This window comes from Cyprinus carpio, chromosome B18, assembly GCF_018340385.1.
Source record: "Cyprinus carpio isolate SPL01 chromosome B18, ASM1834038v1, whole genome shotgun sequence".
Taxonomy (NCBI): domain Eukaryota; kingdom Metazoa; phylum Chordata; class Actinopteri; order Cypriniformes; family Cyprinidae; genus Cyprinus; species Cyprinus carpio.
The window spans coordinates 2,158,893-2,186,177 of record NC_056614.1 but is presented as its reverse complement, the minus strand read 5'-3'; the positions used below and the strand labels follow the sequence as shown (position 1 = coordinate 2,186,177).

The 27,285-nt window shown below is 35.0% G+C and overlaps 1 protein-coding gene across 4 annotated transcripts in view; it reads right to left on the bottom strand.

Moving 5' to 3' along the window:
- Positions 1-200: 200 nt before the first annotated feature.
- The window catches only part of LOC109105646 (CMP-N-acetylneuraminate-beta-galactosamide-alpha-2,3-sialyltransferase 4-like), a 42,379-nt gene continuing 15,294 nt past the window's right edge, over positions 201-27,285 (bottom strand). For 2 of the 4 annotated variants that reach the window (XM_042743424.1, XM_042743425.1), the window contains exons 2-11: positions 23,237-23,308; positions 18,644-18,716; positions 18,416-18,505; positions 12,969-13,066; positions 12,631-12,694; positions 11,276-11,374; positions 7,293-7,482; positions 7,073-7,210; positions 699-851; positions 201-576 (exon numbers count right to left, since the gene is read on the bottom strand). In XM_042743424.1, coding sequence (XP_042599358.1) covers positions 487-576; positions 699-851; positions 7,073-7,210; positions 7,293-7,482; positions 11,276-11,374; positions 12,631-12,694; positions 12,969-13,066; positions 18,416-18,505; positions 18,644-18,716; positions 23,237-23,258 — 1,017 coding nt within the window. In that variant the 5' untranslated portion in view covers positions 23,259-23,308 and the 3' untranslated portion in view covers positions 201-486. The remainder of the gene's footprint in view (positions 577-698; positions 852-7,072; positions 7,211-7,292; positions 7,483-11,275; positions 11,375-12,630; positions 12,695-12,968; positions 13,067-18,415; positions 18,506-18,643; positions 18,717-23,236; positions 23,309-27,285) is intronic. The other 2 variants (XM_042743426.1, XM_042743427.1) reach the window with 2 other exon arrangements.

The window sequence follows — 27,285 nt, the reverse complement described above, 5'->3', positions numbered from 1 at the left end:
CTTATTTGAAACATAAATCTCAAAATTAAATAGATTCACTTTAAAAAATTTAGCTGATCTAATCTTCTAGTGTGTGTGTGGGGGTTCCTCCTTGCAAATTAACTAGTGCCTTTTGGTGCAGAGTGAGGATATGAGAAGCAGGAGAAACTGAGATCTTATGATTATTACTTATGTAATTAAATTGTCATCTACAAACACGATGCATATTTCCATTTTATTAAATACTTACTGTAAGAAGTTCACAAAATATCCAGTGGTGATATATATTTTTTAAAGTTTTAAGCAGAAAAGATTCATTAATTATAAATACTCGAGGTCAAATAAAAATTATTGAATCACACAGAAATGCAGAAACTGCTAACAGCTCTGCGGTGTGAGAGCTGGATATTTCAGTTCAGTCTAAATCAGTCCAAAGATGAAGATATTGTCTGTAGTGCCATATTTACATGCGTTTATGTGTTTTTATTTATGTGTTCATGTTAAGTGTCAGGAATGAGGATGAAGATATAAAATAGCTCCCTGGTCTTCCAGTCTCTTAAGCACAAGAGCCTCTTGATTGAGATCATGGTAGGAATTCTGAAACAACAACGGTATTCGGTTAAGCAGCTCAACGTGACATAAAGTATACGGCAACATGAGAATCATAGCACCAACCACAGCTCAGTTTTTCCATTGCAAATGGACGCTTTAAAACCAACCTTCATGGATCTCATTGTCTCCTTTCCGTAATAGTGGATGGGCTGTTTCTGGTTCCTAGACTCTGGATATCCGAATCCAGCCACGTGCACAACGTCACAGTAGTTCAGTGCCACAAATACAGCCAGAATGCCAGTGGTGGGGTGGACTGGTTTCTGACGGAGAAACGGAGAACGTGCAGATCAGGTAAAGTGTGTTTACTAGTGTTCGCCTCCTGCAGGGGGCGGCTGAAGACAGCTTTAACTCTCCTGTAAAAGAATAAAACCCCCTTCTGATCTCATCTGATTTTATTAAACCATGAAAGCAGATTTTATTGCTTATTTGCTATACAAATGTCTAATCAAATGATCTCCCTTCCTTTTGTCCCACTTGTAGACTTCTCGAAAAAAAAAAAAAGCCTGTAGTGTAACTTAACCTACTGGCTATTTTAAAAAAAAGAAGAAGAAGAAGAAGAAGAAGCTCTTTCACATCCCGCACAAGCTTTAATAGGAAATATGTCAATGTAGGACATAAAACTGTGCTTTTAAACACTTTTATGAGGTTTTAAACTTTGTAAAAACAATCCATCAAAACAATGCAATAAACCGTTTCGAATGTATTCTCTGTAAATTATTGCCAGACAGCAACTTTTAAGTTGGAAACTTTTCACTTACAGTAGTAAAAGTAGGTAATGCATCTTGGTTTTTCCAGCCCTGACTGCTAAAGTTGCGTCAATCTCTCTCTCTCGTTCCAAGTCATTAGCTTTTCTGCATTGCTCCATGATTTCTGCAGCTACTGATCTGTGTGCTCCCACACAAAACACGCTCATACATCTCCGCTTCAGACATCACACATCTCAGCCTGCCTTTCAACAACACTGTCACTATTTCATCATGTTCATCATTAGAACATATGCATATATATATAGAGAGAGAGAGGATAGATAGATAGACAGACAAACAGATACTTTTTTTATTATTATTTATTTATTTATTATCATTACTACTACTATTAAACTCATTGTATATATAAGCTGTATTATTTTAGTATCATTGATATACTATTCTAATTGATATTAATATTTCTAATTCATTTTAATGTATATATTTTGAGATTTCATTTTAAATTTGTTAATTTTGTTGTGTTATTTTGTCATTCGTTCATTCTTTCAGTTTTAGTTATTTTAGTACTTAAAGACCTAAAACAACTCAAATAAAATGAGAAGTGATGCCTTGGCAACTAGTGGAAAGAAAAGTTTTATTTTAGTTAATGTTTATTTTATCTTCTGTTATGGTTTTAGTTTTAGGTAATTGTAATAACCCTGGCTAACTAGTAACTAATGACGGTAGATAAAAATAGCAACAGTGTTTAAAATGAAAAGCAAAACAATTACTACAGTAAATTGAGCTCTTTTAATCAAGCTTTTATTAATTCAGTACTCCTGGAAATCATTATTATTTTATAAACTTCCTGTTATTTCCATGCTTTCTATGACCTTGTGAACCCTGAATAAACTATGCATGTTATCAGAGACTAGCCTGATGATTCCCTCTTAAATATTTTCTGTTGTTTCTTCTAGCACTTTCTACTGACGGCTGACAGGAAGAACGCTGTGATGGTTTCTGCTAATCAGTGTCTAGCTTAAAGGTCCCCTGAAATGCTTTGAAACATGCAGCATTATTCTATGTGTTGACTTCATTTTAACTGAAACAGGAAGACAGGGCTGGACATATCTAGCAGCCCCGCCCCTTTTTTTAAATAGCCAATAGCGTTCATTTATACCACAAAACTTATTTTTCCTCAATGGAAAGCATATTTATACTGTCTGAATCATTCTCTGTCCCCTATATAGTGCACTACGTGCCATTCACTGTACAGAAAATACTAATTCTGTAAACAAGTGACCGATTACAGCCACGGCTTCAGCATCTATTTATAGTGCAGGGGGCGGGCGCTTCGGATTCTAGAGAGCATTTGATTGGACAGAAGAGTTGATGAGAAGATGAAGTGCGATGTGATGTCATGAAAATCTGTGATCCATTTTAGCAGAAGTGAGAGACTGTAAGTTTTGAATGCTTATATCTCCTAAATGTGAATTTTGTCATTGTTTTGGAACACACCAGCTTATTCATAACCTTAAGACTAACATATTAATACTAAAAGCTAAAAAACTTTTGATCAAAATTTTGATTTCATGGGGACTTTAAGAACTAGTTAGGCCTTCAGCGTTCAACTGAAGATTGTGTCTGTAATCTGTCCAACCACGGCCCGACAAACATGCAGAATAAATGTCTGCCTGTCAGAAATCTGTGGAGGAGTGTGCCTCCAAAACTACAAAAGTACACAGAGGGTAAAGATGATATATGCGTGTGTGACTCACTGTGATTAGTTTAAAAATATGAATGGCATAATGATAAAGAAAGACACAGAAAGAGAGAGAAGAGTTGGGTGGGGAGGAAGTGCAATGCACTTTGAGCTTGTTTTTGTGTTTCATGTCTGTTACTGGAATGGACCAGAAATAAACAGACACATTTATAATCGTAATTCTTTGGCTCTGTGTTTCTCTGTGGGTTTATCGGGACACATGTGGACTCTAATTCGAAAAACACTACAGATGATTGACCGTACAGACAAACCTCTTGGCTCTCTTTGACAAACAAGCAGAATCCAACATTAGAACATGCAAGAACATGAAAATTGGCTTTGCTGAGTGAAACGTTCGCCAGCTGGATTGTGATTTTATTAAAAACAGCATTGTTTATGGTTTAAGTCGATCTGTAAGAATGATAATCTGACCTTCACTACTGTAAGGGACGCAAACGAAAAGCAAAGGCATAAGATACCATTCAAACATTTGTGGCCAGTAAGACTAATTTTGTTTATTTTGTTTAAAGAGAATTTAACTGACACACTCAGTTGATCAAAAGTGACAGTATAATGTCCCAATTTCAATTTCAGATAAGTGCTGTTCTTTTCAACTTTCTATTCATCAAAGAATCCTGAAAAGTAAAATGTATCACAGTTTCCACAAAAATATTTAACATTGCTTGTTAGCAAATCAGCATATTAGAATGATTTCTGAAGGATCATGTGACAGTGAAGACTTACGGTGGCCGAGAAGTGCAAAACAGATTACAATTCTGAAAACAAAATAACAAATTACAAATGCAGATGCAAATCTAAAAAACAAAATAACAATTCAGAAAACACAACAAATTCGAAAACAAAGTAACAAGTCAGACAAACTGGAAGAGGTAGGTACAGTTTGAGACAGCACTATTGGTTTGGGATTACTCACTGCTGACTGGACGAGACATCTGTCAATCAAAGTATACAGAAAGAACCAGCCGAAAAACAGCAGTCGTGGTAGAAAGTTTGGAGATGGTCTTAAAATAGCTCGGTTTAAATGTACTGTATGAATTGCGCTTACTATGAAATAAAACATACGGAGAGTCTATTTATACTTTGTGCAAATAACCTGCCTTATTGGCATTTTGACAGCTCCAGTGGTGCAGGTGATTAAGTATGTGTCCTTAAGTTTTTGACGTGATCGACCCGTGTTCGATCCCACCTTTTGCCGAACTTTCTTTTTCTCCATTTTCAGTTCTCGTATTAGCAATGGATTCTATTTACACTAAGTGAAAACAGTGTAAATAGAATAACAAGTCAGAAAACACATGGCAAAATGCTAATAAGTGTAAATAGTAGTGGTGGGCCGTTATCGGCGTTAACGTGCTGCGTTAACGTGAGACTCTTATCGGGCGATAAAAGAAATATCGCCGTTAATCTATTCTCAAAGTTGGGTTGGGAGCTGGGTCTATACTACGCAAGCTATGATGACTTTCACCGTGATAGTTTAGCGCGGATGTATACCTAGACGAATTGCACTGTAGGGGCGAGAACGAGTCTTCGAACCTGTGTGTATGCCTACTGTGAAATTACCAAGCTTCCCAAATAAAAAAACCTCGACAAAACTCACGCCTGTTTCACACATACTCCGTCTGCAGTGCGTATGCAGTCCGTGTGCGTTACGTATGTGGTGCAGAAGCAGCACGGACTCATTGTGCTTTCACACAGGACGCGTTTGCAGTCCACTACTGATCCGCGGCTGTTTAGTCCACAAACACAACATTTGTTCATCATTCTATATTTAAAACCATGTATAAAAAAAAATGTGACTCTTATCACAGAACAGTAACAGTCTTTCATAATCATAGACATTAGTTTAAACTTAATAAATATAAACAACATATTATTCATGCATTTGACTTCTAGGTTTGAATAATGAGCTGCTCAAACAAGCGGCAAAACATTTAAACACAACAATTAGCCTACTTTTCTTGTTGGGATATCGCAAATATTTAAAATTAAGGCACCACTGACAGAAACAGTCGACTCTCGTGGCTTTTGCATTTAAATCTTTATTACAAGCAATCACACGGTTCTTAATGAACTTTGTTTTTCTGCTTCCATAAAAGTGCATAGGCCTATATCATGTTGCCTCATTTATCTAAAGGTGCTCTTTTTCTTGTTTTAAACCTAGCCAAAAACCCATGTGTTGCGTGTGAAAACAGTAGGCTTTAATTAGTATTAATTTATTGTGAAATTACTGCATTTCCGTGTCAATCCATGTTAATTTTTACCGCAAACAATGCACTCCCTTACCAAAAAGTAGTATACTTCAAGTTTATTTTATTAAGTATACTTAAGTAAAGTTCAAGTATATTTTGACTTTTTGTAAGTATAAGTGAAGTATACTTAATTGTCATTATAAGTATATATCTTAGAAGTACATAAAGCCCATTTCTGAGAAGTACATAAAAAGTAAACTAAAAGTATACTTTCCTATTATTTAGTTTAAAATAAGTATACTAATAGCACACATCAAAAAACAAAACTTAAAAAACGACATGTCATTTTAATTCAACGCATGCAGCACAGCAAAAATAGACTCGGTACACTGCTGCAGACACACCGCTCCTGGAACGCACTGATGGACCGAAACCGCGTGAACGCTGGAATCCGTTAACATGGGTGCGTAAAAAAAAAAAAATGCAACACATACGCACTGCAGACGGAGTATGTGTGAAATCGGCATAAGGTCGTTTGCAACTTGTGCAATGCAGAATTAGTTTACTGTTGGAGTTCTTCCAGTCTCAAGTCCCACCTAAACGCAAAGCATCCTTTAGCTAATGCGGAAGATGCCGGGCCAAGCAATGTAGCGCAGGGGAAGAGTCGTCGTCAAACTACTGTGTTTGAGTGCAGCACAGCTCTATCAGTACTAACAAGTACATCTTATTGAACATAATTTGAATGCCTTCGGCAGAATTCAAATGAGCCATTTTAATCTAGATTAATTCCAAGATTACAGTGAGATTAATCTAGATTTAAAAAATTAATCTATGCCCACCACTAGTAAATAGACAATTGTATGTTTTATTCCATAGTAAGCGCAATTCATACACTACATTTAAACTGAGCTACTTTAAGACCATCTCCGAACTTTCTACCACGACTCTGCTGTTTTTGGCTGGTTCTTCCTGTATACTTTGATTGACAGATGTCTCGTCCAGTCAGTGGTGCATAATCCCAAACCAATAGTGCTGTCTCAAACTATACCTACCTCTTCCAGTTTGTCTGATTTGTTGTTGTGTTTTCTGAATTGTTATTTTGTTTTTTAGATTTGCATTTTGTTTTGTAATTTGTTATTTTGTTTTCATAATTATAATCTGTTTTGCACTTCCTGGCCACCGTAAAGACTGGAGTAATGATGCTGAAAATTCAAATTATACTGTAATTTTGTAGTTTTTACTGTAATTTGGATCAAATAAATGAGACTTCTTTCAAAAAGATTAAAAAGTTTCAGATCCCAAAATATTTGCATGGAATCTGTCTGCTAAAAACATATTGTCTTCCACTGTCACCTGGAAAATTTGCAATCAGAACTTATTTGTGTGTCTTTTTTCCATAATGCAAATACAGTGTTCCTCCCACAAAGCACAGGAGACTCTGTTCTGATTTGAAGTTTAAAATATATTGGACAAAATGATCGTTAATTCAACAGAATTATGTTTTCTTCATTTATAAATATTATAGAAAATAATAAGAAATAATATAATTTTAAATTTTTATTTTATATATATATATATATATATATATATATATATCCCACTATATATATATATATATATATATATATATATATATATATATATATATATATATATAAACATTCCATTACTATCAAATACATAAATGGGACTACATATGCATGTCTGAAATGACAGCAAAAGCAATCCTATTATTTGGAACATCTGTTCTGCCAAAGTAAGAGTGTCTCCATGGCAATAAGAGTGTTTATCCTTCTCTGAATCCTGGCCGTGTGTGCAGATCTCACCTGTTGTTTGCGCGGTTGCAGGGGAATTTGAAGCAGCTTGCTGGCTGTCAGTCGAAGGTAATATGGGTCCAGGACACGGATCTGACTGGCCCGGCCGAGCCAGATCTGGGGCGGAAGCTTCCAGAAACCCTTTCGGACCTAAATTGAGTACAGCGCCTCATGACTACTGGGAAACCAGGTGCATGCTGGCACATGAGGAAAAGAAGTGAGACAGACTGACCCTCTTCTCATCATACAGGATCTCTTTGAGCCAGCGGAGGTCCTGCTGCTTGAAAGGAACCAGGACCAGCAAGGTGTCTGGGTCATTGTGGGTACCAGGATTATAGGAGGCAGATTCAGGATAAAACAGTCGTAACGTGGTCTTGTTACCCACGTCCTCCTCATAGCCTCTAACCGGCGCATCATTCAGCCTGACACAGAAAGATATGGGAGCAGTGCATGATAAGCTGATAAGCTACTACTAAATATTGTAGAAACTTCATTTTCTGTAAAGTTGCTTTGCAACGATTTGTATTGTGAAAAGCGCTATACCAATAAACTTGAATTGAACAGTGCATAATAAGGTCAAAGGTCAAATCCGATTTGGAGATTTGGAATCAGCATTGCTTCCTTCCTGCATCGTATTTTTTGAATGAAATCCAGTCCTTGTATCTTACTTATTTTTGGTGCCGATTCCAAAACTTGTGCCTATTTCATGCTTTCTCATAAAACATGATGTGCATTTCATAGCATTTTTTTGTGATTGGCAACAACTTGTAAGGTGAAGAAGTTTTAATCAGCAGAAAAACACCACAAAGACATGATTGCTCTCTTCCTCTGAGCCACATTACAACTATTTGTTCAATTCTCAGCCCATTTTCACATGCATCACAGTATTTCATGTCCAATCCTAGCCAGAATTATGGTCAGCGACAGAAGAAATGTTTGTTTTGTGCTACATCTGTATGTGTTTTACTACATCCAAAAAAATTAACAAAAGCTTATTTATAAACGTATGCTTAAAGTTCTTTGTCATTAAATGACGTATTTAAACATATTGTTCCTCTCTTGTACAGATTATACAGATACAGTTTTTTTATACGGTGGCCGAGGAAGTGCAAAACAAATCACAATTCTGAAAACAAAATGACAAGTTACAAACGCAAATGAAAATCTAATAAACAGAATAACAATTCAGAAAACACAACAACAATTCAGAAAACATTATAACAAGTCAGAAAACTCAATGACAAATTCGAAAACAAAAAAGCAAGTCAGAAAATACAACGACAAATTAGACAAACCGGAAGAGGTAGGTATAGTTTGAGACTGCGCGCGATTACTCACAGCTGACTGGACAAGACATCTGTCAATCAAGGTATACATGAAGAACCAGCCGAAGAACAGTTGTGGTAGAAAGATCAGAGATGGTTTTATATGAGGGGCCGTACAAGCCATAATTCATTCTGGCACTCTCACACACTTACATTCTCCTTTCACATACATATATTCTTGCTTTCACACACATACATTCTCCTAACACATACATACAGTTCTACTCTCACACACAAATACATTCTCCTTTCACATACATATATTTTTGCTTTCACACATACATTCTCCATTCACATACATTTCTACTCTCACACACATACATTCTCCTTTCACATACATATATATATATAGAATGTATGTATGTCTGAAGAGAATATGTGTATCTAAGAGAAGAATGTATGTATGTGTGAGAGAGAGTATAGTGGAGACGGAAGGCATATAGTGGAAAAGGAAGGCAGATTAGGCGCGATCAGGGTCACCGGGACAGGTCTTGATCAGGTAGATGAGGCGGCCGCAGAAGTATTTCAGCAAGCTATCTGGGTTTTAAAAAAATAAATAAATAAATATTATCATCGTGAAAAGGTTACATGGCCTCGTCCCTTGAACGAGTTGTGATTGAGGATGCGGACTCAGACTCAGTCGTGTTGCCAGATATACGTATTATAAGCACGCATTATAAGCTAAGGTTTTTTTGTTTGTTTGTTTGTTTGTTTGTTTTCCACTTAATTTGGGAAGTGAATAAAGTGGGAGGTTGCAAGTTAGGGACAGCGATATCTTTATATTATTTCCAAATCTCAAGAATTGGACTCATTGCGGTTCATTTATTTTTAGATTCTTTTGTTTTTTTCAATATCTGGCAACGCCAGCATAACTGACAGTAATCAGAAATGACCAGCGGGCAGGTTATTCCTGACAGAATGCAATTTGGTAACACAAACGTCGTGATCATCATGATATATTATCTTTAAGACAGATGCACTGAAGACGGACACAAAGAGGAGAGAATAGTCGCGCAAGAAGAGAAGATACTGCACCAGACAGAACAAATTCACTGAAATACTGAAATAAAACCATAATTATGGAATTAGGGTGGGGTGAATATGGATGTATTTCTGAGGAGAACTGACAGTCTTCCGAAAAGTTTAGATGGCATTTTCTTTTTCCTCTTACCGTTGTTAAATACCCATTAAAGGAGTGTTAATTAGCGCAGCGCTGCGTGCAGCAATAACTCAGGAAACACTGCTAGTGTTCTATAAGCGCCACCTGCTGTCAGAGATTGAATTTGCATTTTCATCAGAATCAGAAAGATCAAGGATGTTCAAAACTGTGAAAAGCCACCCTTTAAGCCTACTTTTAATGAGTTACTGTTATGGAAATATTATACTTAAAAAGAATATACTGAAGTGTGCACTGACTGTAATGTTTAAAGTCACTTTACCAGCATGTTATTTAAAATTAAATGAAAATGTATTAGAGTTTAAATTTAATGTATTTAGTGGAACTTATGTGCATTTTATGACCCACTTAAGTAGGGCTTCAGTATGTCTTTATATGTAATTTCATAATTACTTGTATTGTCTTTGAAATATGGTTCAAGTTACTGCTGAATGTACCGACAAGCGGGAAAGGGCAGTATTTATGATACATGTATTGCAAATATAAAATAGGATTTTGTAATTTGTATTTGATAGGGTTGATAAAAATGGGCTCATATTTTGTATCAAAACACTTTAGTGTTTTGTATTTTTGTAGTTAAAAAAAAAACATAGTAGTTCAAAACATATTGATCATTTAATAATTGTTGAAATGCTAAAATGTTTCTTTTTCAACTTCCAAATAGATGTCCAATGATTGATAAATAAATATCTGATTGCTGAATTATTAAATTAGCTGTTTAGTAGTATCATGAGTTTGCATACCATTGCATGAACGACTGCCTGACACACAAGATGTTATTATATTTATGATTAACAAACAAATGATTAATTAGTTAGAAACTAGTTGCTATGACTACAGGTGCCATCAGCTGTCTTCTTATGAATGACTTGTTTGTCATTGAGTGTTGCTGATGCAAAGTAGGCCCTTTGTTTCCAAACACCAAGTCACTAATTAGGATACAATTATGAGTCTTTTGCAAACTGTTAAACATTAAACATCAGATGACCAAAAGTGTTTTAATTATCCCTGCTCCCACAGTTTTATTGACGTCATGGACTTGGCGTGAGAGACTAAAAGCACATCCTTATCAACTAACTCCCACATTACAACTTATTTTTCATGGGAGTGAATCTGTGCAGGAAAAACCTCCCTTTTTCTCACAAATGAGATTTGAGAGGAGCTGGTGTTCTGCTCAAATCTCTACATAATGGCAACTTCGAAGCATCAGGATTTGTAACTCAACACCAAATGTCAAGCGGCTCGGCTCTCCTCCCCCGCTGCGATTATCTTCTGAGAACACAGCGAGGACGAGAGACCTTGAAAAAACACACCCAGCCAAATTCTGCCATTTGTTAGAGGCTTAGAAAAAATAAAATGCCATTTGTTCATTACAAGGCTATAAAGCAGCTTGAGAAACAGTAGCCAAGCAGAGCTTTAATTTCAGGAGGTATTGTTAAGCGAGGCTGTTATATGCCACTCAACAGACTTGCAATAAAACAAGAATGCAAAATGCAAGCCAGTCTAATGGAAAGGCTTTCACGCTGTACATACAAACAAAAAAAAATATTCATTGGACAACAAGAGATGGAGAGGAGAAATTAACTAAAAAAAGCTGTAACTAAAACTTTCTGAGGACCTACATCAGAAAAGAGTCTTTTTTTCTTAAATGCTAATTAAAGACAGTGTAACAGAAACACTGAAAGGTCAAACAGAGGTGAAGGTTTTATTTACCTGATCACCACGTCGTATTTGTTAATGATCTCCCCCAGAGAACTGTTTTTTATGGAAAAGCCGTTTCCAATGACTGCACACGTCCTGCAATCTAAGCTGCTGACACACAGAGCACTTTCCATGAGTGCGGTACACAACAAAGGCCACAAAAAAGTTGGTTTTGTAGTGAAATGAGGTGCTTTAGTTCAGAAAATGTTGCGTGTCAACCTAAATATTATTGAAGCGATTTTATTTTCTTTGCAATTTCTATTAAATTACACATTTTTACTATGTCTAAACACAACTTAAAGGAATAATTCACCCAAAGATAATTTGCCTCAGGCCATCCAACATGTAGATGAGTTTGTTTCTTCATCAGGTTTGGAGAAATGTAGCATTGCATCAGTGTCTCAGCAATGGATGCTCTGCAGTGAATGGGTGCCGTCAGAATGAGAGTCCAAACAGCTGATAAAAACATCACAATAATCCACAAGTAATCCACAGCACTCCAGTCCATCAGTTAACATCTGGAGAAGACAAAAACTGCTAATTTGTAAGAAACTAATCCATTGTTAAGATGGTTTTAACTTCAAAACATTACTTTCTGCTAAAATATGAGTCCATAATCCTTAATAATGTTTCCTCCAGTGAAAACGTTGTCTTGTCTGAATCAGGAGAGAATTCTGCACCGATCAAGCTCTGTTTACAAGCTAAAACAGCTCTAAACAAATATGTGACTGGACTTTGACATGAGAGACAACAGGAGATGTTATTAGGGATTATGGACTTGTATTTTGGCTGGAAGCAATTGATTAAAATTAAAATGTCTTGATGGATTCATTTCTTACAAACACACAGGTATTCTCTACACATGATGTTAACTGTTGGACTGGAGTGGTGTGGATTATTGTGATGTTTTTATCAGCTGTTCAGACTCTCATTCTGACGGCACCCATTCACTGCAGAGCATCCATTGGTGAGCAAGTGATGGGATGCTAAATTTCCCCAAATCTGATGAAGAAACAAACTCATCTACACCTTGGATGACCTGACGGCGAGTGAATTTTTAGCAAGTTTTTATTTCTTTAGTAATAGACATTAAACAAACATCATAATTTTTAGTTATTTAGTCACTATTACCCGTTCTCCTTTCATTCTGTCTTTTCAGTGGTTATTATATCAAGCACGATAGTTTTGAACATGAGCAAGAGCATTACTGTAATTCATTTTTAATGTGTGCAGTAATTCACTCCACACCGCAACAAGTCATAAGCAACTGAAGCAAAAGACCATATCTTAGGAATGATTTCTACAAGTTTATGGGAGCTTGAGTTCAGAGTTAAGATACTTGTGAAAGCAGCTCGGCCCTACTTCACCTCTCTATGTTTGCTGGCATTGTGTAGCTGTAAGTCACTGCCAAGACCTTCAGAAGCAGGAGCTCTGCAGAGACAAAGAAGAAAGTATCTGAACAAAGTGCACCATTATGAACGTATCAACATGAACGGATTGCACGCAGAACGATGAGCATCGTTAGAACAGACTAACTTCTTTATATATGTTGACTGAATGGTTTCGGGGGCATGTGAGGTTTCAGCAACAAGATTTATGCAAGTCAGGTTTAACATAAGCATTAGCTCAATGACTTTGCAGTAGATTTAACTATTGTATTAAAGGAAAGATTATAAGAGAGCAGAGCAACAGAAGCTGTACATACCGCTGCCTTTAATACCGTAGGGCAGAGCTTCAGCTGAGAGATGTTCCAGCCAGAAGAAATCCTTCAGCTTTAGAAAGAGCTCGGTCTTTCGGCTCATGCTGTGTCAGTAAAACAAAATAAAAACAGAAAATATTAATTGTGTGAAAATTGCATTTATTTTCTGATACATTTTGGAAAATATTATTATGTGCAGCACTGTCTTAATAATTACTACAGCATCCAAACATATATTAAATATTTAATACACTGTATATGTGTGTGTGCGTGCGCGTGTGTATTAACTTTGTTCTTAATATTATCATCATATAATAATATGATAATAATTCATGATACACATTATATACATATATTACTGACCATTTATTTCAAACATAGATGAAAAAAAACTTGCCCTATTTTTGTATGTATTCATGGAAATTGTCTTTTGTGTGTCAGCAGTTAACATTTTATATTAATATAATTATATTATATTAATGATAATACAAATTTATATATGTATGTTTTATAAATGTAAAAAAGTCATTATTTTTAAATTATGAAATGTAAACATAATATACACTATTGTTCAAAACTCTGCAGTATTTTATTTATTTTATTTTAATAACAGAATTAACATTTGTTCTTTCTTTCTTTCTTTCTTTGAAAGAAATGAATACTTGTATTCAGCAAGGATGTGTTAAGTTAATAAAAAGTGATACTAAAGACTTGTATTGTTAGAAAATATTTATATTTTAAATAAGTGCTGTTCTTTTATCCATCCAAAAATTCTGAAAAAAAAGGTATCACAGGTTCCTGTAGATATTATATTAGCACATTAGAATAATTTCTAAAGAATCATGTAACACCGAAGAATGGCGTAATGATGCACAGAAATAAAATATATTTTAAAGCATATTAAAATAGAAAAGCATTATTTTAAATTGCAATAATATTTTGCAATATTCTATTTTTTTCTGTATTTTTTGATCAAATAAATGCAGCAGCCTTGATGAGCTTAAGACACACACACACACACACACACACACACACACACACACACACACACACACAAAAATAAATGAAAACAATGCTAAAACAATGACAGAATTGTCCTGTGACAACTGTATATCCACTTACAATCAACACGGATACATATTACACAGGGCACTAGTTTGGCTGTGTTGTCTTTGTGTACTGTAGTTAGGGTTAACCAAGCTAGTCTGTCATAACAGCACAGTCAGAATCATCACACGTGGATGTGTTGGTTTTACAGTGCTGCCAGGCTTTAAATCGCTCTCACCGCCCGAGAGTGAGGGGAGTGTCCTTTTTCATTAAGTGCCCTGTTATTCTCTGGCTACACCAGCTGCAGGAGAAATCCTGATGGCTTTTAAGAGCTGCTGTTAGGAAAAAAGCTGTCCATTTTCATCCATTTCTGTGCCTGTATTCTGTGACAGAGTAAACCATTTTGAATACATTGCCCCAGACTATACATTTCCACACTGAATACATTTCCTCCAGATACACTGGCCAACTGTTAACAGCTGAAACCTTTTAAGTTGATCTGAGCTCATGCACCTCAGTTTTTGAATAAAAAAAAAAAAAAAAAACATTATTTGTGGATTATTTTGTCAGTGTTGACTCAAAAACTGAGGTGCATACACTCAGATTAATGAAGCCTCAGATTATTTGCTGTTTGAAATAAAACGAGTTGATAAAAAAATCTAATCAAATTTTTGGTAATCAAATAGCATAACAAGAAATGTACAAGTAAGTTTTTGTAGGCGGGTTTTTTTTTTGACAGATGCACAGCTTTTTAAATCAAAAGATGTTATTGGGTGAAAGATTCCTTTAATGTAAAGTGGGTCCCAAGTTCGTTGTGCTGCATTAATGTGGACAGATCTGTCTTTTGAGCAGCTTAAGTTTTGCCATTGAATGTTGCTTGGTGTAAACACTGAAACTGAAACACTAGGATTTTTGCTATGATACTAAAAGGTTGGTCTTCCTAGATCTGATAGCAACGTGAATCAGGGACGATCAGAAAATCATTAAATATCAAAGACATTGATAATATTCAGCACACTGCTCCAGTAATTTACAGCATTAGCAGCCAAATCCGATAGCAGGCAAATCTATAAACAAATACATGCAGAAGGTGAAACTGCAGATGGAGAAAGGTGAGACTCTACATGCACCGATGGGGAGCGGCCAGCTGTGTAAACCAATAACACACAGAACACTACAATACAGAAAACACAGGTGCCAATCCGTAAGAGGTGGCATGTCAATTTATAATAATTCTATTAAAATGTTATTTAACCCTCCAAAGTTTTTAAAAAGCTCACACTTTGGCCATTCGTATCACTTTGACCAGGGACAGAACGAAAGGAATGTAACTTACCGTAACGTAACAGTTAGAATGTAACTAACAGTACAGAACAATAAAATGATGTACTTCTTTTGTTTGTTTGTTTGTTTAGGTCATTTAGATTAGTGCTCTCAAACGATTAATCGCAATTAATCACATCCCAAATAAAAGTTGTTTATATAATATATGCGTGTGTACTGTATATATATATATATAACTACACACACACACACACACACACACATATGTATATATTTCAGAAAAATATTTTAGGTTTATATATGAAATATATTTGTATACAATATAAATGATATGAATATGAAAATATATATGTAAATATTTTCTAAATATATACTGTATGTGTGTGTGTTTATAGAAACATAATAAATATACACAGTACACACACATATATGTGACCCTGGACCACAAAACCAGTCTTAAGTGTACATCATTATTTATACATCAACAATATTTGGCCGAGATACAATTTTTTGAAAATCTGGAATCTGAGGGTGCAAAAAAATCTAAATACTGAGAAAATTGCCTTTAAAGTTGTCCAAATGAATTCTTAGCCATGCATATTACTAATCAGAAATTAAGTTTTGATATATTTAAGGTAGGAAATTTACAAAATATCTTCATGGAACATGATCTTTACTTAATATCCTAATGATTTTTGGCATGAAAGAAAGATCTATAATTTTAACCCATACAATGTATTTTTGGCTATTGCTACAAAGATTGGTCTTGTGCTGCAAGGGATAGTTCACCCAAAAATGAAAATTATGTCATTAATGACTCACCCTCAAGTCGTTCCAAACCCGTGAGACCTCCATTCATCTTCAGAACACAGTTTAAGATATTTTAGATTTAGTCCGAGAGCTTTCTGTCCCTCCATTGAGAATGTATGTACGGTATACTGTCCACGTCCAGAAAGGTAATAAAAAACATCTTTGAAGTAGTCCATGTGACATCAGAGGGTCCGTTAGAATTTTTTGAAGCATCGAAAATACATTTTGGTCCAAAAATATCAAAAACTACGACTTTATTCAGCAGCATTGACTTCTCTCCCGGGTCTGTTATGAGCGCGTTCACAACACTAGTTTAGTGATATCCGGTTCGCGAACGAATCACTCGATGTAACCGGATCTTCTTGAACCAGTTCACCAAATCGAACTGAATCGTTTGAAACGGTTCGCGTCAACAATAAGCATTAATCCACAAATGACTTAAGCTGTTAACTTTTTTAACATGGGTGACACTCCCTTCTGAGTTCAAATAAACCAATATCCCGGAGTAATTCATTTACTCAAACAGTACACGGACTGAACTGCTGTGAAGAGAGAACTGAAGATGAACACGAGCCGAGCCAAATAACGAACGAAACATTGACTCGTTCTTGAGTCAAGAACCGGTTGCATCGGTTTTTTGGATCACCGGTAGTGATGGGAAGTTCTGTTCTTTTCCGCCAACCGGTTCTTTCGGACAGTTTGATTCAATAACCCGGTTGCCGAAAACGGTTCACCAGGTTCTTTCGCGCTCGACGTAATGACTTCATTGGCGATGATTGCCCTTGATTCAAGCCTTCGGTTTACCCGCGCTCATAACATTAGCACAGAATCAGTTCAGAATCAATCACCAAAAGAACCAGTTCGGTTCAGACGCGCTATGTGTCAGTCTGAATCACGCATGCGCAGTATCATCAGCTCCTCGGTTCTCGAACCGGACGCGTCCGACAGAAACGGTTCTTGACTCGGGAACGAGTCAATGTTTCGTTCGTTATCTGGCTCGGCTCTGTGTTCATGTACAGTTCAGTCAGTGTACTGTTTGAGTAAATGAATTACTCCGGGATATTGGTTTATTTGAACTCAGAGGGAGTGTCAGCCATGTTAAAAAAGTTAACAGCTTAAGTCATTTGTGGATTAATGCTTATTGTTGACGCGAACCGTTTCAAACGATTCAGTTCTTTCAATTTGGTGAACTGGTTCAAGAAGATCCGGTTACATCGAGTGATTCGTCGTTCAAGAAGAACCGGTTATCACTGATTCGTTCGCGAACTGTGATATCACTAAACTAGTGCTGTGAACGCGCTCATAACAGACCCGGGAGAGAAGTCAATGCTGAATAAAGTCGTAGTTTTTGATATTTTTTGGACCAAAATGTATTTTCGATGCTTCAAAAAATTCTAACGGACCCTCTGATGTCACATGGACTACTTTGAAGATGTTTTTATTACCTTTCTGGACGTGGACAGTATACCGTACATACATTCTCAATGGAGGGACAGAAAGCTCTCGGACTAAATCTAAAATATCTTATACTGTGTTCCGAAGATGAACGGAGGTCTCACGGGTTTGGAACGACATGAGGGTGAGTCATAAATAGTATAACTTTAATAATACAGATATAAATAAAATTTAAGACTGGTCTTGTGATCCAGGGTCACATATTGTGTAAACAAGAACATTTATTTTAAATGCAATTTATAATGAGTAATCATTTGATAGCACTAATATAGATATTATGCAGCTCTTATTTGTGTGTAAATTCTTCTATTTCACCATCATTTACAAGCAAATACGCAAACCTCTCTACTGTCTACCTCTCTAACTTCATTGTTGTGTTTGTTCGTTCAACTTTGCATCTGGTATACAGATTTTATTCAAAAACATATTTTAAATAAATGCACTTTCCAATTCATTGACTTCAGTTCATTTTTTATAACCATTTAGCCTTACTGAATGGAGTCAATCTTTTTGTTTTTTTGTTTGTTCAGATTGCATTTCTAAGTCATCAAGTTTTGAACCACTCAGAGAAATTATATATATATATATATATATATATATATATATATATATATATATATATATATATATAATAAAAAATATAAAAAAACAGACTTACACATGTTAATGCTATTAAAATGTATTTCATCTTAATCTATGTCCCACAGAAACAAAAAATAAAAATAAAGTCATACAGGTTTTGAATAACATGAATGAGAATGATTAAATGATGACAGAATCTTAATTTCCAATTTTCAAGCTAGGTAAGCTACAGTTTCCCCAAAACAGGTTATACATGTGAATATGATGTCACATACTTTAATTTGAGACTCTCCCATTTCCTCTGCAAGTGAAAGTTGTGACAGAGAGAAACAGTGGGCTGAGGGGACTTTCCACTGCCTCCATAGCTTAAAGAAAAGAGCAAATCAGTAGTTAGCATAAAAACACCTTGAAAGCTTTTGCATGTCTCAGCCTGAGAAGAACACAAGCAATAAAAACCAATGAAAGCATAATGTATTTGATACACTGCAGGTGACGGCACTAACCTCTCAAAGTAGAACTGGGAGCAATAGTAACAGATGAAGAAGAACACAACCGGGAGGAGTCTTAAAAACCATGCTGAAAGAGAACAAGAAATAGAGAGAGAGAGAGAGACAGCTTTTATTATGTTTTTATTAAAACCGGCACTGGGCTGCCAACCAGGTAAAGGGAATCCTGGGTTATCTTCATGTTTCACACTGCTCATAATTTACCCGGGGTTAACAATTAATCCTGGGTATTCGTAATCTGATGTTTTACACTCATTTTAGGTGAAGGTTCTTATTTGCATATTTGCAGTGTCATTGATCGGATTATATGCTGTGCATACATAAGAGCTCTAGAGTTGTGCATCCTGATGTTACATATTTCCGACTGCACTATCAAGTTTTCTAGAATGGACTTCTGCAGGGTAAGGATGAATCTGTCACCATTTGACATTTCTTCCACTCAAACGATGAAACAACTGTTTATACAGTGCTCTATGTTTCCGTAACTGCACGTAAATGATGCAGTTGATTGGGTGACTGTTGCCTAGCATCTAGATGTTATGCTCTAACATCACATCGTTCCACACTGTAGAAGTTTGGTTCTGCAATGCGGGGGTTAACAGAAGCAGTGTTAACCCTGTCCTAACCAAAGGTGCTTCTGAAATGAGCGAGGATGCTCTAGTAAAATGCAAATGTAATACGTGAGCAGTGCTGTTTTATAACTAATTACATGTAATCCTAATTATGGTATCAGATTCCAAAAATTAAGTACTTGTAATTAGATTATATTACATTTTAAAATACTCCTAATCAGATTAGTTATTTTCTATTGCTCACATGATTCCATATTAACACAATAGCAATAAATGATTATAATTTGATTCTTCCTCATTTTTACCATTTACATACATTCAGAAATTCTACCAGTTTCTCCCGTCCATTGCTTTGGTTGTCCCTGTATCAATCACTGCGATTGTGAAAATGAACTCATTTCTCCCTCTCGCTCTCGATTACATGTTCTGTTATGATATAATCAATAAAGCGCTCGACATCGTGTCTACACACTGTTTGTTGTTGAGACGATTCATGAATCATGAGTCAAGAAAGAAATCTGGATTTTTGAACAGCGAATGAATTTGACTTGAAAGTTCAAGAAATCAGCAGCTGTGTGTGTCTGTGATTGGCTACAGAGCTCAATTCCCCCGAAAACACAATTCTGAAAATAAACTTCTGAGGTTCTCCAAAGAGCACTGACTCTATATCACAAATATCCTATTATCAAAAGTTTCATCTGAAGCTGTCCTTGCTGTCATTTGAGGGTGTTTTTTTTGTGTGTGTTTTTTTGCATTGCATTGCATGAGAAAATGGACACGATATAAGAGTGTGAGTCTCGAATGTGTGATAGTTTGCAGTTCTGACATGATGCTGTCGCATTCATTTTATTTATTTATACTGCATATATAAATCCCACATTAAAAAAAAATAATAATAATAATCAAGATTAATCTCACCTAACATTAAAGTTTTATATATATATACTTTTATACTGAATTAAATTCACATTCAATCTTCAAATAAAATAGAAACAACATACAGTACATTTTAAATATTTTTTTATGACTGAAGGCCAATATATGATGTTTCTATGAAATTGTTTTCTTTTTCCTAATATTTAACCGTTGACTATAGCCATTCGACATTACAGTATAATTCCGAGCTATCAATTTTAACATTTATTAGACTTTAAAAATTACAACTTTTAATTCAAATGAACTTAAATCAATCTCAACATAAACCCATTTTTAATAAATGTCACATTTTACCCGCACCCTTCAGCAAGTTGGAAATATACAGAAATTCTGTTCTTTGATTAACAGACGTCACAGCAGCTGGTTATTAGGTTATTTGGCTGCTATTACTTTAAGAGCTGCCGCTGCTGAACGTGACATGGATCTGACATGTATCAACTCTTTACCTTTACTTTACTCTCTACTAAGGAGCTGATGAGTTGAATCGGGTGTGTTAGATGAGGAAGACAGTTTTGAAAATCCCTCCATGTTTTTAAATGTGACTTGTTTATAACAATGCATGCACAGTTTTAAGGCAGCTTTACTCACCTTTTGGGTAACTTCATGACTTAACAGATGACATAACTAAGACATTGCATGCTTGTAGCTTAATTTGTTTTTAATATTGTGCGCTCAATTGAAGGGCATGTGCTACGAGCACAGTATAACAGCTGTCAGGACGGGAAAATTAGTTTTTACTGACATATGGCCTGACAACATCTCATCTGACCACAGTTTAGTGATGTTCTACTGACACTCCCTCATCACCTGTACCTTTTCTGCATTTGTTTTCTAGTGTCTGGTGCTGAGGTGAAGTCAGAGTGGGCATCTGAAAAGTCTCCCATTCGATGCGCTTGTAAAGATGTTCCGCGTTGTGTTAATTGTGACAGATATCTTTAACACTCTAAACTGAGAGAGAGAGAAAAAAAAATAAACACTACATTTGTCAGCAAAATGCACTGTATATATTTTACAACGTGCCTACTTTTACACATAATGTTGTGGCACATACTGGACTTCAGACTGTACTTCAACTGTGCTCCTAAATGCTGTTTTACTGTAGTATAATTTGTATTCATTTGTCTATATCTCTTTTGACAAAACGATTTAAACATATCACATATTTCCTGTATATATATTTTACAACTTAATATACATAATACACACATACATAGAAAGTATATAAAATGCAAGTAAATGTACTTCAATATTTCAATAACCTTTGTGAAAATAAATTGTCAAAATATGGGTTTAATAATGTTTCATATTCATTCACTGTAACAGATATATTTATGCAAAAATTAAACAACATTCTTATTCTGGCCTCCACTTATTAAAATATCTAAAGGAAAAAATGTAATAATATAATACATTTTACATACATAATAAATTGCATTATATTTAAAATTATTAGATGTTTTGCTGACATCTTTGCTGAGGTCTTACGGGTTTGGAACGACATGAGGGTGAGTCATTAATGACATAATTTTCATTTCTGGCTGAACTAACCCTTTAAATAGAGTCTATCAATGTCATAAAATGTTTTTGTTCTAAATATGCATGACAAGATTTTTTGGTGTATGAACTATTGTTACACTGAATGACATTTTAGTGAGTGCATGTCTCCTGTAATTCAGGGTAAAAATATATGATAGGCACTTTTTTTATCCAAAAATAATAATAATAGTAATAATAATCAAAACAGGACACATTCTAATTTACAGGAAGAAAACATAATTTGAAGCTGCATTAAACTTTTGTTGTTATTGTGTAATAATAAAACTCATATTAATTCACAGTAAATGCTGTTCCACAATCACTCCATCTCCTGCAGTGAGTTTGGGCCTTTTATAAATTCATATATTTGAAAATGCAGCATGATGTGCTGGCCATCTAGTAATGAAAATAGTGCATAAATTTGTTGTCATCAAATGTGGAGCTTAAGGTCTCCCTGCACTGTTCCCGCCAAAAAGAAAGCAAAAATAAATAAAAAAATAAACATAAATATTACTAAATATAATATATTTTTTATTAAAGCCACAAAAAAAAAAAAAAAAAAAAAAAAAAAAAAAACATTTGTTATTATTCTTATTTGTATAGCAAAGACATTAAGACAGTCATAAATAGCAGTACTAATTTTACTATTGTAAAAAAAAAATATTGCTGTTGTATAGTCATGTGGAATAAGTTCCATAAAAACAACAGGCATGACTTATGCTATGTTCGTAAATGTAGTTTTTAAGCAGTTTTCGCATACATATTATATTGCATCACATTAATGTTAAAGTCTCTAAAACTGCACTTCAACTGTGCTTCAAAATTTTTGACTATTATGCTTTTATTTATTTATCTGCAGGTAAATGTACTGAAGTAGTACATTTCTTCATCGATATCATTTTTATAAAGTAATATAACAATATTACATGATATAATTAAACCATTAATGTATTAATAATAAGTATGTGTGTTACAGAGTTGAGTGTGGCAGTGTGCAGTTCATGATTCAGTGTTATATACGTATTATTAAATAATAATATTGTAATTTTGTATTTTTATTTTACAGTATAAAGGTATTAGTACAAAACTAGTACATTTCTTTATTGGATGAATTTTGTTAATAATAATAAGAAGACGAAGTATGATTATTATAAGAAGTATTAGTGTATAGTCATATACAATAAGTTCCATAAAAATAACAACAGACATGACTTGCACTATGTTCCTAAATTTTGTCATAATTGATCACTGGTTTTCTTATGTATACTTTTACACATAATGTTGTGGCACGTACTGGACTTCAGACTGTACTTCAACTGTGCTCCTAAATGCTGTTTTACTGTAGTACAATTTGTATTCATTTGTCTATATCTTTTTTTGACAAAACGATTTAAACATATCACATATTTTCTGCATAGTCTATAAATTAACATGCGATTACACAAAAATAAAAAGTGCTATTTAAAGTGTTCTAGATGAAGTGAAGCATCTTAACGGCCCTGCACAAATACCACTGTACTATTTATGTGTGTGCTTGCATACTCACTTTTAGCTGCTTTTAAGGTCATCTTCACTCATGCCTTTGCCCTTTGATTTCTGAACTGTCCATACTGCTCTCCTGAGAAAACACAACATCACATCATGTTCACCATCTCTCTCCTCCCGCCCCATATTTGTACAAGACAATATGTAAGACACACAGGAAGGTAAAATGAAAACAGTCCCCGCAAGCGTTTCTCCTTTCAGTTGTGCATGTTTCACTTCTTCATTTTCTATATTATACTTCCACCCTGAAGAGTGTGTTTGTGTGTCAGGGTTAAGGTTAAATGCATAATGACTCATTTATTACATTTACATTTATGCATTTAGCAGATGCTTTTATCCAAAGCGACTTAGAGTGCATTCAGTTTTTTACCTGTATGTGGTTCCCTGCGAAATGAACAGGAACAGCAATACACTCAATTTTTATACACTTTTTAAGGAGGGAAATTACAATAAAACCACTTGTATGTTAACATATTATGGCTAATTCATGCCGAACAATTAAATGTATTTGTAAAATACTTACATTACATTAAACAATCAAACATGCTTTAAAAATAGTTATGACATTCACTGATAAAAATTATTTTGTGGTGAAGTAAATACTACAGAAAAACAAATGTAATTTCTACATTAAATAATTTAGTTCAGGCAAGAATTTAAAAGAAAGGGTCAATTCTATATTAGTACTCAATTTAAGCTTGTAGAAATTAAAGTTTGCACTTATAAGTATATTTTACTTAGAACTGATTGTTTGAGTAAATATCAAAGTTATGATCCTGTTGTTCCCCTCCCATCATGCACCGGGGCATGAATAATAAATAAAATAAAATTTCTCACTGCTTTCGAGTTGTATTTACACTGTTTTATGGCTGGTTTTGTTGTCAGGTTTAGTAAAGTGCTGTTTTGTGACATCTGGAGTTCATTTTTTACACTATCAACTGATTGTTACCACCATTGTGTATTGTGTACCAAGTGGTCAGCTTGCTTTATTCATTTGGGTTATAACTATATTGAGTAGACATATTATCTTAAAAAGGACAACAAGCTGTCTACTTGTTTACATACATGTTTGTAAGTGAACCACATGCTTTAAAGGGTCATATGATGTGATTTCAAGTTTCCCTTTCTCTTTGGAGTGTTACAAGCTGTTCGTGCATAAATAAGATCTGTAAAGTTGCAAAGACTGAAGTCTCAAACCCAAAGAGATATTTTTTAAATAAGTTAAGACTTGTTCACGCCCTCCTAAAATGCCTCGTTTAAACGCCCCCACATGTCTACGTCACAATGTGGGAAGATTTGCATAAACCGACCAAATGTTCACATAAAGAAAGAAGGCATAACTTTTATTCTCGCTGTTGCTGTCGCTGCCATTTTGAACTAGAAATCAGTGGTTACGTTGTATTTACAACACTGTTGCAGAACAGTTCAACCCAAATATTCAGATGTGTGCAGCACATTTTATGGAGGAATGTTTCCCTGGTAGAGTAGCCTACAATCAATTCCAACTCTTCAATAAAATACTCCAATCCCAACTCACAAACTACAAACACGATTCCAACTCACAGTCTGTAAGTACGTTTTCATATTTAAAGAATTTGCCACTGATGATTCAAACGCGAGTTTTGAGCAGTGTAGAGTAGGCTTGTTGTTTGTTGTTTCTCAGATCAGAAATGCAGACATAGTTTTATGTTTACGCGGCGATACGCAACGCAACACATAAAAACACAGTATAAGTCATTATAATCAGTAATTATGTCCCCACTGGATGCAACAAATGGCTTGTTTGTAATGGGTTTTATTGGTTTTGTCTCGTCGTGCCGGGAGACGGCATCACAGTATAGTAAGGAGGATAACATTTCCATCACACACTTGAGGTATTTGGCCAATCACAACGCACTGGATAGCTGGCCAATCAGGGCACACCTCACTTTTCAGAATAATGCGCTTTGTAAAAATCGACACATTTCAGAAGGCGGGGCATAGAGGAGAAACAACAATATACAGTATGTGGAAAATAATGTGTTTTTAACAACAAAAAACACAAACAAAAACAATTAAACAAACCAACAAAAAAAAAAAATTCTCTTTATCAGCATCATAATATCACCCCAATAACATCATGTTTGTTTGTTTGTTTTTTAAATGCTATATAGTAAGTGTAAGTGACTGGGTGAAATGTACTTGAGTATTGCAGAGAACCGGTATCTTAAAATAGTGAAGTAGAAATTACTCATCAAACTCAACTGGCCACGTTAAATTTACTTATTTCCTTTGCTAATTTTACATAACTTAGATAAATATAACTTACAAAATTCCATACTCAAAAACTTACATTAAAAAATTAAATTGAAGAAGTGGATGCCGAGTTGCTATATCCTTCATATTGATATTAATTATATTATTACATTATTTCTTGTTTGACTATTAATCAAGTTATGGCAAGAGTAAAATGTGTAACCTTACGTGCGCTTATGAGATATTAAAGAATCCTGCTTTATGCTGTACTTCTACTCTCTAAGATAATGACTTCATAGTGTGTGTGTAACAAACCATACTGATACAATTCTAGCTAGGGCTAGACGGCCTTGAAGTTCTGATATGTTTTCTGCGTATGTGTGTTAGTATCTGTCTGTACAGTGAAAAGTTCAGACAGTCCCAGGACAAACGTTCAACTGCCAATGTCCAGCTTATCAGATATATACGTCTTTAGAGAGTTTATCTAGGTTTTGGAACCAATCAGAACTTTGTTGACTTATGCATTGACGCAATTAGTTCTCTGTCAAGAGTATAATTGTTGGTGATTTTGAGTTGTACACAGAGCGGCCTACGAACTCCATCGAGAGTACTGAAGCTGACTTCTGCTGATGAAACTGCAAACCATGTTCTTCAGTCAATTTTTCTTTAATTGAACGCATCTCTGACTCCTGGTCTTCATTGCGACACATCTGGTCCTTGGGTTTTAACTGTAAATTCCCCTACAGTGTGCTAAAACTTTTAGTATTAAATTAAATTAAGTAAATGTTACTTATTGTTTTTTGCCAGTGTTCTCTGATTCACATCTGCTACCTTAATTCAAGTTTATCTCATGTGATGCAGGACAACAATATATTGAATGGACAACAACTTTTTCACAGGCCTGAAGATTGTGCAGCTCAAGCATTTTATAATTCTGATTAAATGATTCTAATACTATTTACAAGAGTGCAGCAGCAACCACCGTCTTCAACTCCATTAGCAGAGCAGAAAAGCACTCATCTAAGTCAACTCTTACACAATAAATAAAACTCAATAAAGTGTCACGTAACAAACCACATCATAGAAACCTGATCTTATATTTGCATTGTGCAATCAAACGCAGCAGTTCTATAAAAAATAAGAGCAGCAAATGACAAATGAAATTGGGTTCACCACATGACTAGCACTGGAGTTTGTTTGCACTACTGTCATGCAATGTCACCGCATAATGTCAGCATAAATCAAGTCGTCATGCTTATAATTTCAAAAACATTTAGACCTTTCTTATCTGATTTACGTAAGAAAGTTGTCAATTTAGTTCGGAATGAAAGAAAAGCAAATGAAAGTGCAATGCATGAAATCACATGAAAGACACTCAATGCATTTTGACATGCAGACGTGGTCAAAAAAAAATCTGCTCAAGTTAAACAGATCATATGAATGGGTAAGAAAGGTGATTTCAGTGACATAGATGTTGGTGCCAGACGGGCTGGTCTGAGTTTTACAGAAACTGCTGATCTGCAGGGATTTTTAATGCACAACCATCTCAGAAAATGGTCAAAAAAAAACAGAAAACATCCCGTGAACGGCAGTTAAGTGGGCAAAAATTGCCTTATTGATGCCAGCGGTCTGAGAAGATTGGTAAGACTGGTTTGAGCTGACAGACAGGCAACAGTAACTCAAAAAACCACTCATTACAACCGAGGACTGCAGAAGCGCATTGAAACTTAAAGCAGATACATTTGCGCAGCTCACCAATATGTGCTTTACCTGCATGTTTGCAAATCTCATAAAACATACCTATCAGTAAAAATC